General features: G+C 35.9%; 1 protein-coding gene across 2 annotated transcripts; it reads right to left on the bottom strand.

Annotated features, from left to right (window-relative positions):
* Positions 1-5,661: 5,661 nt before the first annotated feature.
* LOC107791429 (expansin-A10-like) lies at positions 5,662-15,317 on the bottom strand. Of its 2 annotated transcripts, none has more exons than XM_075221802.1 (4): positions 15,218-15,317; positions 7,816-7,949; positions 7,120-7,432; positions 5,662-6,418 (listed from the first exon to the last, which is right to left on the bottom strand). In XM_075221802.1, exons 2-4 carry the CDS (start codon positions 7,943-7,945, stop codon positions 6,112-6,114), a joined length of 750 nt encoding a protein of 249 aa, XP_075077903.1. In that variant the 5' UTR covers positions 7,946-7,949; positions 15,218-15,317; the 3' UTR covers positions 5,662-6,111. The 2 variants fall into 2 exon arrangements, with proteins under 2 accessions (XP_075077903.1, XP_075077904.1); XM_075221803.1 differs by lacking the exon at positions 15,218-15,317 and adding an exon at positions 8,044-8,186.
* Between the last annotated feature and the right edge of the window lie 529 nt (positions 15,318-15,846).

The following is a 15,846-nucleotide window of genomic DNA, read 5'->3' as shown; positions in this document are numbered from 1 at the left end:
ATTGGCAAGATGTTCACCGAGGATCCTCCATCAACCAAAATTCGATTTACCCTTTCATCACGTATATAGCCAACCAGGTACAACAGGCGGTTATGAAGAGTGTCACCTAGTAGAAGGTCGTCATTTGTGAACGTAACTTTTTCCTCGCACGTGTTAACTTCTTGATGGATAGACTCGATGAGATTTTCTGGAGATGGTGCCAATGGTAGGTCATCACTCTTTTCTTCCCCTTTATCAGCATTGCAACAAGAGGCCTCAATACTATCAAGGAAATCTTCATGCGGAACCAACTTGGTAAAAACTTCTCCAAGGTCACTGGATTTCGTGGCTTTTGAGAGTGGTGCACCTCCACTTTTGCTTTCTTTAAGTGCTTAACCGGATTCCATCTCCTTGGTCTTTTTACCATCATTTTCCTTGTTGGTTGTTCTACTGATTCTTTTCGTGGGCTCCTTCTGTGGTGCCTACGACGAGTCACCAACATCCAACCTTCATCATCATCAGGTTGATTGACTTCAACTTTGTCGTTCTCCAGTAATTCTTCATCTGTACTTTCTTTTAAACCACATAATTCATCCGGACTGAATGAGCCAAAGGTGATAGATACTTGGTTTGCGCTTGCTTTCTCATCTTCAAGCACGATCTTCTTTTCGCGATCCAAGTCCATAACTTTGTCCTTGAAGACAAAGCACTTCTCCAGAGGGTGGCTCACAAGTCGATGGTATTTGCAGTAATTTGGGTCATTTATTTTCCCAGCTTCATTTGGTTGCTTTATCTCCGGAAGCTCAATGAGATTTAACTCGAGGAGTTCTTCAAAAATAGCTGGCACATCAGAATCCAGAAATGGGTACTCTTTCTCTTGCATTTCTTTTAGAGTCAACTTTCCACTCGGCTTATCTTGAAAAGAAGTGGATTTCATACTCTACTTCTTGCTCACCTTCGTCGTGAACTTTACAGGTGATGTGTTGACATTCATAGATTCTTTGCTTTCAGGCTTGGGTACGAACTTGCCCCACTTCCTGACTTCTTGCTTGTCATTCACTTTGCGAGGTTCATAGATGGGTAGCCTTTCATTTCCAGCGGAGGCCATGCTCAATTCCATGTCATGGGCACGAGTTGCAAGTTCTTCAAATGTGTTAGGCTTGATACCTTGCAAGATGTAGCGCAATCCCCAATGCATGCCTTGGATGCACATCTCTATGCCCGAAGCTTCACTAAGCCCGTCTTTGCAGTTGAGGCTTGCATTCCTCCAACGATTGATAAAGACGATAACTGGTTCACCCTTTCGTTGACGAGTATTTGTAAGTTCTATAATACTTACAGTACGTCTCGTGCTACAAAATCGATTGAGAAATTCTTGCTCTAATTGATCCCAGCTATCAACAGATCCAGCCTCGAGGTCCGTATACCAATCAAAAGCATTTCCTTTTAATGAGCGGACAAACTGCTTGACGAGGTAATCTCCATAAGTCCCAGCATTGTTGCATGTCTCAAAGAAATGCACCACATGTTGCTTTGGATTTCCTTTGCCATCAAACTGTTGAAATTTTGGAGCTTGATAGCCAGCAGGCATCTTCAACATATCGGTCCTTGAAGTGTACGGATTTTCATAGGTAAAGGAGGACCTGGAAGCGACTTCATATTTGTTTTTTATAGTCCCTTCATTGAACTCCTTTAGTTGATTGATTGGAATCATCCCTTCCGAAGAGACTGGAATTTCCTTAGTGGATGCAACTTGTCATGGGGAAGGATCAATCTCTTGAACTTCTGGGAGTTTACCAGGTGCATAGGTGGATTCTTCTTCCATCAAGATTCCCACCCTATCTGTTAGCTTGTCGATTCTAGCATCTTGATTTTGCATGCACTTGGTCAAGCCAGCGATTGCTTCCGTCAAGTTTTCCAACTGCTCCTCTACAGATGAAGTGTTTGTCACCATGATTGTCGTGGACGATGGAGAGTAGCATGGATTTTCACGCAGATTGATCCTTGATTGGCTCACGTTATGTGGTGTAAGTGGGGAGGATCCATCACTTGAAGCATCATCATCTCCGGAGAGGTCAAGCAGAGCAAGAGTTTTCTTGATCTTTTCAGCAACATCGTTTCCTCTTTCGGGTGCATTTGTGAAAGATCTTGCTCCTTTTGAGGATGAAGATCCGAAAACAGGGGTTGATGCGGATGGCTCTTAGGGTGCTTTTTGTCCTAACGAGCTTGCTTTGCTCCTCGTAACTGGTCCAAAGCTTCCAAAGGTAACATCGAGGATGCTTTCCACATCAACATAGAACATGGAATTAGCAGCCTTGGTAAAAGTTGAACCGGATTTGATTTTCTTTGAAGCCATTTCAATGTTCTTGAACTTTGGTGATTGAAAAGTTGAGATGAGAGGTAGAGATTGTCCCACTGGGCATGCCAATTTGTTTGCAATAAATTTTATGCAGAAAAATAAAATTACAATCACAAACAACTATAAAGAAAAAAAAGGATTTTATTGATAAACATTGTAGGTTACAACTCTATTTATCCCTTGATTCTTCCCTCCGATTTGTTATCCGTAATTCGAGGGCTTTAGTGGGGTATTTCTCGAATGTGGGATGATATGCATCTCCTTGATGTATTTGATGATCAAGAAGCATATAGCAACACTCCATTTAGATCTTGAATGTTGCTAGAACTTTGAGCAAGAAATATTTGACATGTCTTTGATCTCTAATGAATATTCCATGAATTTTTATGGAATTTTGAGATCGTATATTTGATCTCTTTGTGCATTATGGGATTGCTGAGATCATCTTTGAAGGACATATGTAGCCTTATTTATAGGCATGAATTAGGGTTTGGGTGGAATAGCCACCAAGTAACCCTAATAGACTCCAAATATTTCAAGAGTCATCTTGAATTTAGGATTTATCTTCATTCTTTAAAATTTCGATGTCTACAAATGTCCCATACTTCAAGATTTGCCGGGGTGTAGGCTTGCCGAAACTTGAAGACGAGAATTGAAGTACTCGACCATCGCAATAAATGATTTTGAAACTTGGAATTTTCGATTTACATGAGGAAGAGATGAAGGTAGAACCGGTCCCACTGGACGTGCCAGAATTTATAGACAATAAATTGCGTCAAGAAAATAAAATCAAGACCGAAAAATATTGCAACAATGGTAGTATTTTATTTCGAATATTTGAGTGTACAATCTCTATGAATCCTCTGATTCTTCTCTTCAATAGCAAATAAATTCAAGGGCCTTTGAGTTTGATCTTGAATATGTAGTTGTTGCCACGAACGATGATCTTGTTCTTGAGCTTGAGCTTGATTGCTTGAACTTGACCTTGATTTGTTCTTCGTTCTTGAGCTTGAACTTGATTTCTTGAACTTGAACTTGATTGCTTGAAGCTTGAAGCTTGAAACTTGTAGAGAAATTTGCGGCGTTTGATCCACGAGCTCTCTCTTGCTTCTTGTTATAACTTCTGGTGTCTTTTCTAAGTTATGAAGTCCCATATGTATAGTTGTGAAAGGAGGAGTTGTGATAAGAACAAACTCTTTCTGACCAATCAAATTGAAGTGTGACATGGCCGCATTTGATTGGCTAGAACATGTCACTTTCACACGTGGCGCGGTTTCATTCGCCTTCTAATGTGACTTGACATGCCTTGTCATTTTGACATGTGGCATGATTCAATTAGCTCTTCCATTTGACTTGGCGCGCCACGTCATTTGATACCTGGCACCAAACTGGGCCTCTAGGAAGATGACATCTTGGGCCTAATGAAGTGGGCTCATCACTTTAGCCCAATCGATTAAGACTTATTTATTTAATCTATTTATATTGGACTTATATAATTAATTCAATTATATTAGCCCATATATTTATTTGGACCAATATATCTTGAATTTAAAATATAGTCCAAATTATTTCATGGATTTAATTTTAATAAAATTTATATGCCTACAATGGCATTTTTCGACCAAGTAAAATACTGTATATATTATATTAAAACTAAAAATGGAGACGAACCAAAATTTCGACCCTCAAATCTTCTCCGGCATAGAAAATATTGCAGTATTCGTCGTTCATGTTACCGTATCCATGCTCTACTCGGATTATTCCGACATCGTTTTTGCTCCACGCGTAGTGGCTCTAGGCTCAGAACAACGAGAGAGAAGAGAGAGACCACATTGATTATAAAGAAAATTGTAAGAGACCATTTGCAATAATCAAACAGCAAAAGAAACACTCTGTTACAAATTATCTCATCTGAAGGAAGATTCAAGGAATAAAATAGCTAGAGAAGGTAAGGAAAAGGGAGAAACTCCAATATGTAGATTACATAAGAATGTCTTCTATGTAGTTGCACATTAGATAACAGGAGATTTGAAGAGAGTAAAACGTAGCATATTATCTCAAAAGATAGAGAGAAGGAAGAGAGAGTGAGAAAGAAGAAAAATTTTGAGAGAGAATCGTGTGTTAATTGAAAGAAAAAGAAAGGAAAATCATAAATAGTGTATTTCATGCGTCAATTATAGTATATACTATAAATACCTATTTTGCTATAAAATATAAAAGGTAGCTATAGAAAATAATATTTTAAAATAATTTTAATTTATAATAAATAGGGTGTATACATTTGCTATAGGAGGTAAAAAAATCCAAAAAAATAACACAAACAACAATGTGGCATTAGCCCGTGCACGACACCACACCAAAAAATTTTGTTAGCCCATTGAAGTCTTGTGATGGGCTTCTGAAGTTTGGAGGGAGAAATTCAAAAATAGGCAGATTTACAAGTGGTCATTCAAAAATAGCCACAATTTCAAAAGTAATCGAATTTAGCCACTTTTCATGTAAAGATAAATTTGAATGAAAACACTGTTCAAAATCCGGAAAATACTCCAGCATAATATACTGGAATTCCAGCATAAGTATACTGGAACTCCAATACTCCAGTATATTATACTGGAGTTCCAGTATAAGTATTCTGGAGTTCCAGCATAAGTATACCGGTCCAACATAATGTGTTGGAAGTTCCAGTATAATATACCGGTCCAACATAATATGCTGGAAGTTCATACACAAGTGCATCGATCTCCAGTATATTATGCAGGAACTTTCCGTGTTGCAGCAAAATAATGGATATTTTTCAATGACTTTGCAAACGCTGGCTATTTTTGAATGACCAGTCCGAAAACTGGCTAGCCCGTGCTATTTTTACGTATAGAGATATCCCTACAAAGTTAACATTTCGTGGCCCATGAAGGCTGGACCAATGACTGGTTCCTTATTCGCTTGTTACATATTCATCATCAACGGGTGTGGTGGGATGGTTAAGATTCCTTCACCTTTAATCAGAGGTTTCGCATTGGAGTCCTGAGAAATCCTGAGAATAGAGAAGATTTTGATAGAGAGCTCTTTACCCCCTTAGTCGTCCTATTCGCCATTCGGCGTGAATCTCGATTAATTAGTCGGGCCAATGGGCTTCAGATACCATATGATTAAACAAAATAAAAAAACAGCCTCTCCCATCAGATTTGATACATAGTACTGTATTGACAACTTAATGATCTAGGAACTAAAGAAAAGTAAAAGATAGTGCTACAAGGCAAAAAAGAAGAGAAAAAAATGGAAGAAGATATATTACGTATTACCACAAAAGAAGAATGAATAACAAGTTTAATAAATAAGCATCATGTCTATTGCTCATTACTGCACTAGTTAACTGGATTATTACATAGTAACACAAAGCAACCATTTCCATCTCAAGCTAAAGCTAAGGAAAGAAAAGTTTCCAAATTTCTCCAACTCATACAGACACTCCTAATTGTGGGTGGTAAAACAGTCCACCACTGCAATCCTCTTCTGCATTGCAACAGAAGGAAAACAAAGATACAAAAATTAAAGAAAAGCCTTAAACAATGGCCTCAAGAATTATAGGGTCCCAAAGCTAGGCTACCCTTAATTCAAATTAAAACGACAAAGGACAATTTTATACTATGCCCTCTTCATTTTTTGACTTTCCAGGCCATATACACCTTATATACTAACTTTGAGTAAAATTATGTACTAACATCACAATACTAATACTAGTGAACAATTTAGTGTGTACTATGATATACTCATTTTCAGTGGAATTGACCACCAGTATAAGTCTGCCCAAAAGACCAGCTAGCTGGGGCAACATTGTAAGATACCACACTTTTTCCATCACTTGTAGTAACCTTAAATGAAAGGATTTGTCCATTAAGATAGTTGTTGCTTTGCCAGTTTTGACCCCAGTTTCTTGACATAGACTGCCATTGAGTTCTTGATCCTTTAATTGCTACAGCATGAACATCACCAGCACCACCAACATTGGTCACTAATACCAAGTTGAAGTAAGAGTGTCCATTGATTGTGAACCTGATGCCTCCCCTTCTTCTGCAGGGCACCCTGCAGAAAAATTGCCCATAGGAGTGATGTTAGTTAATTCCATTGCAAGCATTTATAAAGTGTGATGTTAGTTAATTCCATTGCAAGCATTTATAAAGTGTGGACTAACGGTTAATGAAGCTAAAATGGACCATGGGCAATTGAGTTTAAATCCCAACAAAGATTAAAAAATTAGGCGATTGTTTTTAATCTATCTAAAGTTTGGTGGAAGGAGTACTGCTATAGTGCTGTAGAATGTAGCAGGTACATAGAAAACTAATAGAGGTGCGTCAAAGTTGATCTAGACACTAATGTTATAAAAATTTAATAGATGCAATATTTAATTGAAGTGCTCTTCCCACTCTAATTGAAAAACAAAATACTATATACTTTTAACAACTTTTCCATTTTTCCGTTTTCCTTCGGATCCAAATGGGCAATTGTTGTGACAAGTCTAAATTCTATACATGGATATTGTTAAAAAAAAATTAAAGATTTGTGAAATTAGTATAATTTGAAAAGTAAAGCAGGCAACCTACTATAAGAATAAAGCAGGTATCCTGCTATAATAGATAAGTTTATACTAATAGTGCAAAATTTTCTTTTTACCATCAACTTATACGAGTTAAATCCTAACAAGAAACTATCCTAGAAAAATTAGAAAGAAAAATCACTTAAGCTATTATTTATTGGACCAAATATGATGAAACTATTGAGCATACCTTCTATAAGCAACAGGGACAATTCCAGCTCTGTATTGGGCAATGTGCTGGAAAGTAGGTTGAGAAAGGTCAAAATGGTGAAGGGGAGGGTTGCACCATCCACCAGCATTGCTAGAAAGGGCATTATTTGGTGGACAGAAATTGGTTGCTGTAACCAAAATGGAACCAGGTAAGCACCATTTGTGTTCATTCACACACTTAATCTCATAGCAAGATCCACAACTCAACCCATTGTTGAATAGGGCTGTGCTCAAAGCTGCAGTGTTTGTTCCATAACCATGACTGTATAGATTCCCATAACCACAAGCACCACCTGTTTCGGAAATGCATGTAATAAAGAGAAACAAGAATCAACATAAACAGATGCAGATTTATGGTGAGTTCAATCAGGGGCGGAGTTATGTACTAGAGCCAAGATGTTCAATTGAATCTCCTTCATTGGAAAATTATGTTGCGGGAATAAGGCAAACATGAGCTTTTGTTATATATAAACTGTTGAATCTCCTTAACATGATAGAAGATTTTAGTATAATGGCAAAGAGATTGAAAATATTGCTTTAGGTCACATGTTCAAATTCAAGTGTGACATTCTAGAGTTTTTTTGGATTCCCTTGCATAAGTTACTGACTCCGCCAATTTAACTTATTATTTGCTTTTAGCTTGAATTATATATACATATCAAAAAATGTTGCATACCCATTGTACCAGAGGCATCACCACCTCCATAGAAGGTAGCATGAGCATTGATCCACCCTCCTCCGCCATTCCCATTAGCAGATGAGGCAATTGCAAGCAAACCAACCAGAAAAATCACAAATTTAGCCATATTTCTGCAGTAAAGATTGGAACTTTTCAGCACTTTCTTTAGTATAAATTCAAGAAAGGTTCACTCAGTTTTGGAAATGTAAGAGGAAAGACTAGTACTTTATTGGAGAATGTAGCTGTAAAACAAAGAGTAATTGGAGATTGATTGTAGAAAATGGAAGGAGTTAGGGGGGGATATAAATAAGCATTTAGGAATAGGGGACTTGGCCTTTAAGCTGTTACAGTAGCAACTAACTGACACATTTTGGGGGACCAAAAACTGTTCTAAAGTTTATTTTTTGAGTTCTTTTATGGTTTGAATTGAAGGTAGATTTTGGGTACTGGACAAATAGTTTTATGGCTAAAACCGCGTTATATTTTGTAGGGATTTTGGTATGGAGACTAGCCGAATATTTCCAAAATCCAAGTTGGGGGATCTCTGATTTTTCTCTACGGGTTGAAATTCTTCCTACACACAGTATATGAAATGCGAAGCACTTTTCTCTATTGAGCAGCACTATTTTTTGGGCTGGTTTTCTAGGTTTCCTTACTTTAGAATTGTATTACTTATGTTAAAAATATTTACCCCGTTTCAAAGAGATTGACACTATTTCCTTATTAGTCTATTTCAAAAGGATTGATATCTTTCAATATTTCATTAATAAGAAGTATTTACAGCATGTTATGACAGGTTTCATACCATAAGTTTCAAAAGTTTTACAGCTATACAAATGTTATGGCTTATTTATGACCACATATCTCAAAAGTCTTCCCTTTTTTTTATTAAAGTCTGTGTCAAGTCAAACTAAGATAATCTTTTTTAAACGGACGGAGTACCATTTTTTGAATTTTTGACTTCACCATCTTGAAAGTAGGGTTAGGTTCTTTACTCTCCTTCAATCTATTCAGATACGCATGGTATCTCTTGAAGAGGTGCCTACTGCCAAGTCCATGTGAAGATTTTGATTAAAACATATTGCTACTTATAGTACTCTTGCTATACTTTATAGAAGTCTCAACAAGCAAAAATTGCATCACCAATATGTGTCGTGAGATAGATGAGATCCGTCCATTCTTAACTAGAAGTCTCCCCAGTAATAGATCCAACAATATGATACGAATCTGAATTAGTCGGGACGGTAGATTTTGAATACCAAATGATTATACAAAAGACATAAAAGCAAAAAACTGAAGTAGAGAAATGGAAACAGTAGAAATTTAAAGCTTAAGGCATGGTTTTCGTTTACCTACAGTTATTGTTGACTAAACTTGATATATATATATTTTTTTTGTTATCTTTTTTCTAGAGTTCCCTAAACCATAAAACTCTATTAACTAGGGAACTTAGATGAGTAGCCCTCCCCTTACTTAAGGAAGCTCGACAGCAGTCCTATTCCACGCTTTTGATTGGCTAGCTAGAACAATTTAAGTGCACCAAAGGCAACAACAAAAACAATATTTATAAAAACGCCACTCTAGAATTTCTTTCTGTTTAACTTATCAATAAAGAAAGCTGCTTAAAAGTTAAAACTGTGTTTTAATTCTTCTCTTTAACTCGTGTTTTCTCCGTGTCTCAACTTTCTCTCTTCTAGCTTAGCTGCTTATTGCTTTAATCAAGTTATGTCAACTCATATACCCACACCGACATATTTGGTTACTTGCTTAAGTTATTAACCATTATAGACAAGGTTTCAAAATCAGTGTTTTAAAAGGCGTTTTCGGGACGAGTCCTGGAGCGAGGCGCACCAAAAACGCCCTGAGGTGATGGTGTGGAGCGAACGTTTCAAGAGCCGTACGCCTAGCAATTTGGGGCGTACGCCCGGGCGTTTTTTTACCCTAGAGACTTTTTCAAATTAAAACAAAATTTGTTGAACAAGTGTTTCATATAATACCCAAATTCTCAAAATTCAGCTTGGTAATTATTCAAAAGTTTTAAAAAGGAACTGAAATGTATTAAATTTAAAAGTCAAGACCTTTTTTATTGATTGGGGCTCTAATTCATGGTTAGTCTGCTAATATCTCCCAAAGGCAACGAATATTCAATTTTTTTTCACAAATACAAAGAGAACTCCATTCTCCTTCATAGCAGCAAGTTTAAAGTTCAAATTGCAGGTTAGTCATCCTTTTTGTTCCTCAATGTAGAAAACTTTATTCTTTTCGACTCAAGTTACTTGTGCTTCTAAGTAGCATATAATAGATTGTTTTAACTAGTTTTTTGTGGGGATGGAGCACATCTATATATATAATTTTCACATATTTATAGTTTTCTTCAATTTTCATACAATTTTATCTGTTTATAAATATTTACTATAATTATATTATTTTCTAAAATATTAAAAATTAAATACCTATGGGGCTTACGACCCGTGCCTCGGGGTAAGGGTGGCAAGTGGACCGGTCTAGGACCGGGACCGGCCCGGGACCACGGACCAAACGGTCTTCTAGGCCTAAACGGGCCGGAACCGGTTAGAACCGTGTACGTGGGCCCGGTCCGGTCTTCCGGGCCAGTTCTTCACTTTAGGACCGCTAGGCCCGGGACTGTTTGGGACCGGGACCGGGACCGGACCGGGCCCAAACGGTCCCAAACAATCCCAACGGTCAAAATTCAAAAAAAAAAAAAATTTGACCGTTGAGCTTTGAAAAATTTGGTCGTTGGCTATTTACAAAATAGTCATTTAACCCTCCCAACTTTGTTTTAACCCCAAACTTTTTATAATTATATTTTTTTCCCTATTTTCAACTATAAATACCCCTCATTCTTTTATTTTTCTCACAAAATCATCAATCTCTCTATAATTTTCTTCTATAATTGCTACTATTGCTTACTTTATTGTTACAATTTGTGAAAAAATTGTGAAGTTGGTGAATTGAAGTCTCTTCAACGATAATCAATTTTCAACAAGTTGTTTGTCAATTCGGTAAAATCGTTTCAGCTCATAATTTTTAATATTATAGTTTTGTTTGTTTTATTTATTTTTTATTATTTGATTAATTAAGATGGCTTCCTTAAAAAATATATTTGGTAAAAATAAGGAAAAATCCAAGAGTGGCGAATCTAGTGGCCAATCCGTTCCTCCTCCACTGCCCCAGGCTCCTCGACCCAAACCCCATATCCGTCCTACACCTGCTATTCTTGATAGCGATAATAGTTTATTATAATTTACTGAGAGTCAATTTTACCATAATGTTGGAGCTGGTGAACAATTAGGCCATGAATTAATGAATTCACTTTATTATAATCCAACTATTGATGAAAATGATGAGGAGGAAATAGATTTTGATGAAACTCAACCGGACGACGATACACCCACTAGTCCTGCTCCTGAAGTTAACCCAACTAGTGATAATCCAAATGATGCCCCGTCTGATACTCCTGTTAATGCCCCTACTTTTTCTAGACAACGTACCAAACGGACAAAAATATCTCTTTTTTGGTCATTTTTTACTCAACTAATTCCACAAAATAAGGCTAAGTGTAAAACTTGTGGCAAGGAGTTAGCTTTTAATATTTTGGATCGCGGGAGGGGAGGGGGAGGGGGGGGAGAGGACGGAAACTTTGGCTAGACACATATTGAGACACCCTCAAGATAAAGTCAAATATCTTCGTTCCAAAGCTTTGGCCGAGGGGACAACTGTACCTACTCCTAGTCAGGCTGACCCTAGTACCGGGTCAAATTAATATCAACCGGGAATTAATACTGTTACCGGTGATATTTTATATTATGATCCAAAAAAAGATCGGGAAGAATTGGCAAAAATGATAACTGTTATGTTCTTACCCTATAATTTTTCTTCTGACCCTAACTTTGTGCATTATATTAGAAAATGTTTTAATCCTACTTATAAAGGTTTTCCTCGCACAACTGTAAAGAGAGATATTTATAAATATAAACAATATTTGCGTTATTTATTTACTCATATAAATTATTGTGTTGCTATTACAACTGATATTGGTAGAAGCGGTAACGACTGTGATTACCTTACTGTTAACAGTCATTGGATTCATGAGGATTGGATAATGCAAAAATGCATTATTACTTATAGAATAATTAATTCACGTCACACAGGGCAGTTTATTGCTAGCACAGTTACGGATATTTGTAGATATTTTTGCATTAATGATAAAATAATGTCAGTTTCAATGGATAATGCTACTAGTAACACAAACGCTATAGCCTTGCTTACCACTACACTAAGTCCTGCATTTAGTATCATTTTTCATGTTAGATGTATTTATCATATTTACCATTTAATTGTGGGTGATGGTATTAGAATTTTAAATAGTGAAATTGAAAAGGTTAAAATGGCTCTTAATTGGCTTTTTTATTCAAACCGTAGAAGTAGATTTAGAGAATATTTTAAAAGATACGATAAATTTGGCCTAAGAGAAAGAAAGGTTCCTAAACCTTGTCCAACTAGATGAAATTATATGGATGAAAGTTTGGTTGTTGCATATAAATATAGAAACCCCATAAATTCAACGTTTAATGCACATGTAAGTGATGATGATGAGCACCTTACGAATGGGGATTGGGCTAATGTTAAAATACTTGTTGATTTTTTAGAAAAATTTTATATTGCTACAAATAAATTTTATGGACAATATTATCCTACTATTTCTAACTGTTTAGTTTATATTGTATAACTTGCAAATTTGTTTGCTAATTTTTCAGAGGATGGGGAAATCTATCAACTTGCTATTGATTCTATGAGAAAAAAGTTTAAAAAATATTTTTTCCCTATTCTCCCTATTTATGGTGTTGCTGCTTTGTTAAATCCTTGTATGAAATTAGGAGGTCCTCAATTTTGGTACGAAACTGTTTATAATGGTTTAGCACTTGAAGATAATGAGTTGTCTCAACTTACGAAAGCAATAGCCTCAATTAGAATAAATGCTCAAACTATTTATAATGCTTATCAAGTTGCATTAAATCATGCTAGACCAAATGTTCCAACTACTTCTTCTTCTGATTCTCAATCATCTAAAAGAACTGCGGGAGTAAGAGCACTTAGTGCTTGGGCGGGGTTTAGGGGTTCTCAAGGTTCTAATAGTAGTGATTTTTCACAACTAAATGAGTTTGAAGTTTATTTGTCGCAGGAAATTGAGGAAGTGAATCCCGACGACTCCTTTAATCTTTTGCAATGGTGGAAGGACAAAAAAAAAATATTTTCGAGTTCTTTCAAGGATAACCCGAGATATTTTAACTATTCAAGCTTCAAAGTGGCATCGGAGAGCGCTTTCAGTCAAGCAAAACTTCAACTCTGTGATTATAGAGCGTCTATGAGGGAGAGCTTGAAAAAATCAGTACTTTTCAGAGATTGAATTCGTTCGAAAAGAAGAAATTTTGGACTTGCTGAATCACAACCAGAGATAGGCGAAGCTTACGAAGAAATGCTAGCTGAACTTGCGGAGGATACTGCTTCACCCGGAAGCGGTGATGACCAAGCTTTTTTTTCGCCACCACCAACGGAAATTCCTCCGGACCTTGATGGATTTATGAAATTTGTAAGAGATACCATGTAACTTGTATGAATAAAAATTAGTATGTATTATGTAACTTGTATTTTGGCACATCTTGATTAGTTTCTTTTTCTTCTCAATGGTGGTATTAGCACCTTGTTGTGCTCATTCCATAGGGGGGAGGAAGACTAAGAAAGATATTGTCATAATTTTTTAATGTTATAATAAAATTATAACGCATTGCTTTGAATATCTCTTTACAATATTTTTGTCTTTAAATTTAAATTAAAAAACTTATGTCACAATTCTATAATACAATTTACAAGGAATTGCCTTAGATATTTTTATTAACATCTTTTTTTCTCTAATTTATATTTAAAAAAATTAAAAAAAGTATTTGTTGGGCCCACTTAGGCCCGCTTGGGCCCACTTAGCCCGCGGGCCGGGACCGTTTAGCCTGGGACCATTAGTTCGTGGGCCCGGTCCCGGGCCGGTTCTTACAAAAAGACCATCAGAACCGGGACCGTTTGGCCCGTTTAAATTGGGACCGGCCCGGGACCGGGACCGTTTGGACCGGCCCACTTACCCACTTAGGCCCGGGACCGACCCACTTGCCACCCTTACCTCGAGGCTTACGCCTCGCTGGGACATATGTAAAACGCCTCGCCTTTTTAAAATACTGCTAAGAATTAGTGGCGGACCCATAAATTATTACAAGGGGATTCAAGAAATCTTACACAAAATTTTATTTATACAAAAAGAATTCATTAAGTTATATACATACATAATTTTTTTTCTTCTACTAATATAGGTAATATAATTTTCCAAGAAAGGAGATTCAATTGAACCATTAACCGTATATAGTTCTGGCACTGATAGGAATGACTCAGTTAGACATATTATCACATGTTCGCACTTCACATGAATAATCTGTTATTTCACTTCATTAAATATCATTACGTGCAATGGCTGCAAAAGTACAACCATCCTCCCTTGCCTAAATGAGTTAAGGGAAATTTACAGCACGTGGAATATTAAAATTTATTTTTTATTTATCAGGCTCATTATTGGAAAATTAACAACCTAACTATCACTTTTTATTTAGATTACCGTACGATAATAAAAAAAGAAAACCTATTTTATATGCCCCTTTACGGAAAAACTCAAAACATAATACGTGGAACACTTTCGTCACATTATAAGATTTGTAGCAAGTGAAATTGATCTAACGCAGATCCCTGTACTTGTCTCGACATATATTATTTTAAATTCCCTATTTTTACGATTATATGATTCCCATATCTTTTGCTTATTTATATCTAATGCCATTGTTTGTTGCTATATTAACAACAATAAGTAGATTAAAAATGAATAGATCATCAGATTGTGAGACCCTAGTTTAACAATAGTTATATTTACTTGTGCACATGTTATTGCAAATGTTTATTAGGCAATAACTAAAAATGAATCTCTTGTATTAAAAATCGCAAAACAGTCTGATTGTTGTTCATATCTTTTTCTGTTAGTTCGAATTTCCTCTTTAGAGAGCCTCTATCGTTGTTGTCCATTCACTTTGTTTATTGGAACTCCTTATTTGAAACATTGTTTAATTTGTTCCAAAATCATAAAATGAACGATTCAAGTAGGAAAGAAATTAAATATTGCTCTCAAAGCATTTGGCTGCAGTTAAGAATCAATTGAAATTAAGTTGGACATGCAAATTTGTTCAACATTCAAAAAAACTAACACAAATATGACCATGATATTAGAACAATATGATTTTCAGACAACTTGAGAATTCATTAGTCATTATCATGAAACAGAGTAACATACCTTAATCCTGGGTATTTTCTTGATAAGATATTAAACAAGATCGCTTCTCCATTGCAAAGATTTAGGAAATTATGTTTATCTCTTCACCCTTATTCACTTGCAACTAATTAACATTACGGACTGGTAATTGAGTGGTAGACATTAATTAGTTATTCTCATTCATCAAATAAGTAGTTACAAAACTGTACCACTTAAGCCACAATTTAACATTTGGCTCCTTTCTCCATGATTCAAGAACCCCATATATATGCTCTCACCTATCTTTGCAATATTCAAGGTTGTTTCACATGCTCTGCCAAAGAATCCAACAAATTAAAGTGAAAGAACTAGTCTCACTGATCACTAAAATAGGTCGCGACAAATTCGACTAATTATTTCCCCCATTAGTATACACATATATTCATATATTATCAGTGTTGTGCATTTCATATATATATATATATATATATATATATATATATATATTTTCTTGTAGTATATATTGTATGTTATGTATAGGCTTTAGCTTGTTCACAATTATTTTGGTAATTAATTTATAAAGGAATTTTTACCTCCTATAGCAAAGGTTGATACCTTGTTTATTTTAAATAATCACCATTTAAAAAAATTATATTCCATAGCTACCTTTT

This window comes from Nicotiana tabacum, chromosome 9 (assembly GCF_000715075.1).
Source record: "Nicotiana tabacum cultivar K326 chromosome 9, ASM71507v2, whole genome shotgun sequence".
NCBI classification, from domain to species: Eukaryota; Viridiplantae; Streptophyta; class Magnoliopsida; order Solanales; family Solanaceae; genus Nicotiana; species Nicotiana tabacum.
The sequence above is the reverse complement of the archived record's forward strand: the minus strand, read 5'-3'. Positions and strand labels throughout refer to the sequence as shown.

What these genes read in the sequence shown, in the direction of transcription:
- LOC107791429 (XM_075221802.1), bottom strand. Translation starts at nt 7,945, where the DNA reads ATGGCTAAATTTGTGATTTTTCTGGTTGGTTTGCTTGCAATTGCCTCA. An exon ending in TGATGCCTCTGGTACAATGG is followed by an intron (nt 7,433 to 7,815) that starts GTATGCAACATT and finishes TTTCCGAAACAG; the next exon opens with GTGGTGCTTGTGGTTATGGG. An exon ending in GTCCCTGTTGCTTATAGAAG is followed by an intron (nt 6,419 to 7,119) that starts GTATGCTCAATA and finishes ATTTTTCTGCAG; the next exon opens with GGTGCCCTGCAGAAGAAGGG.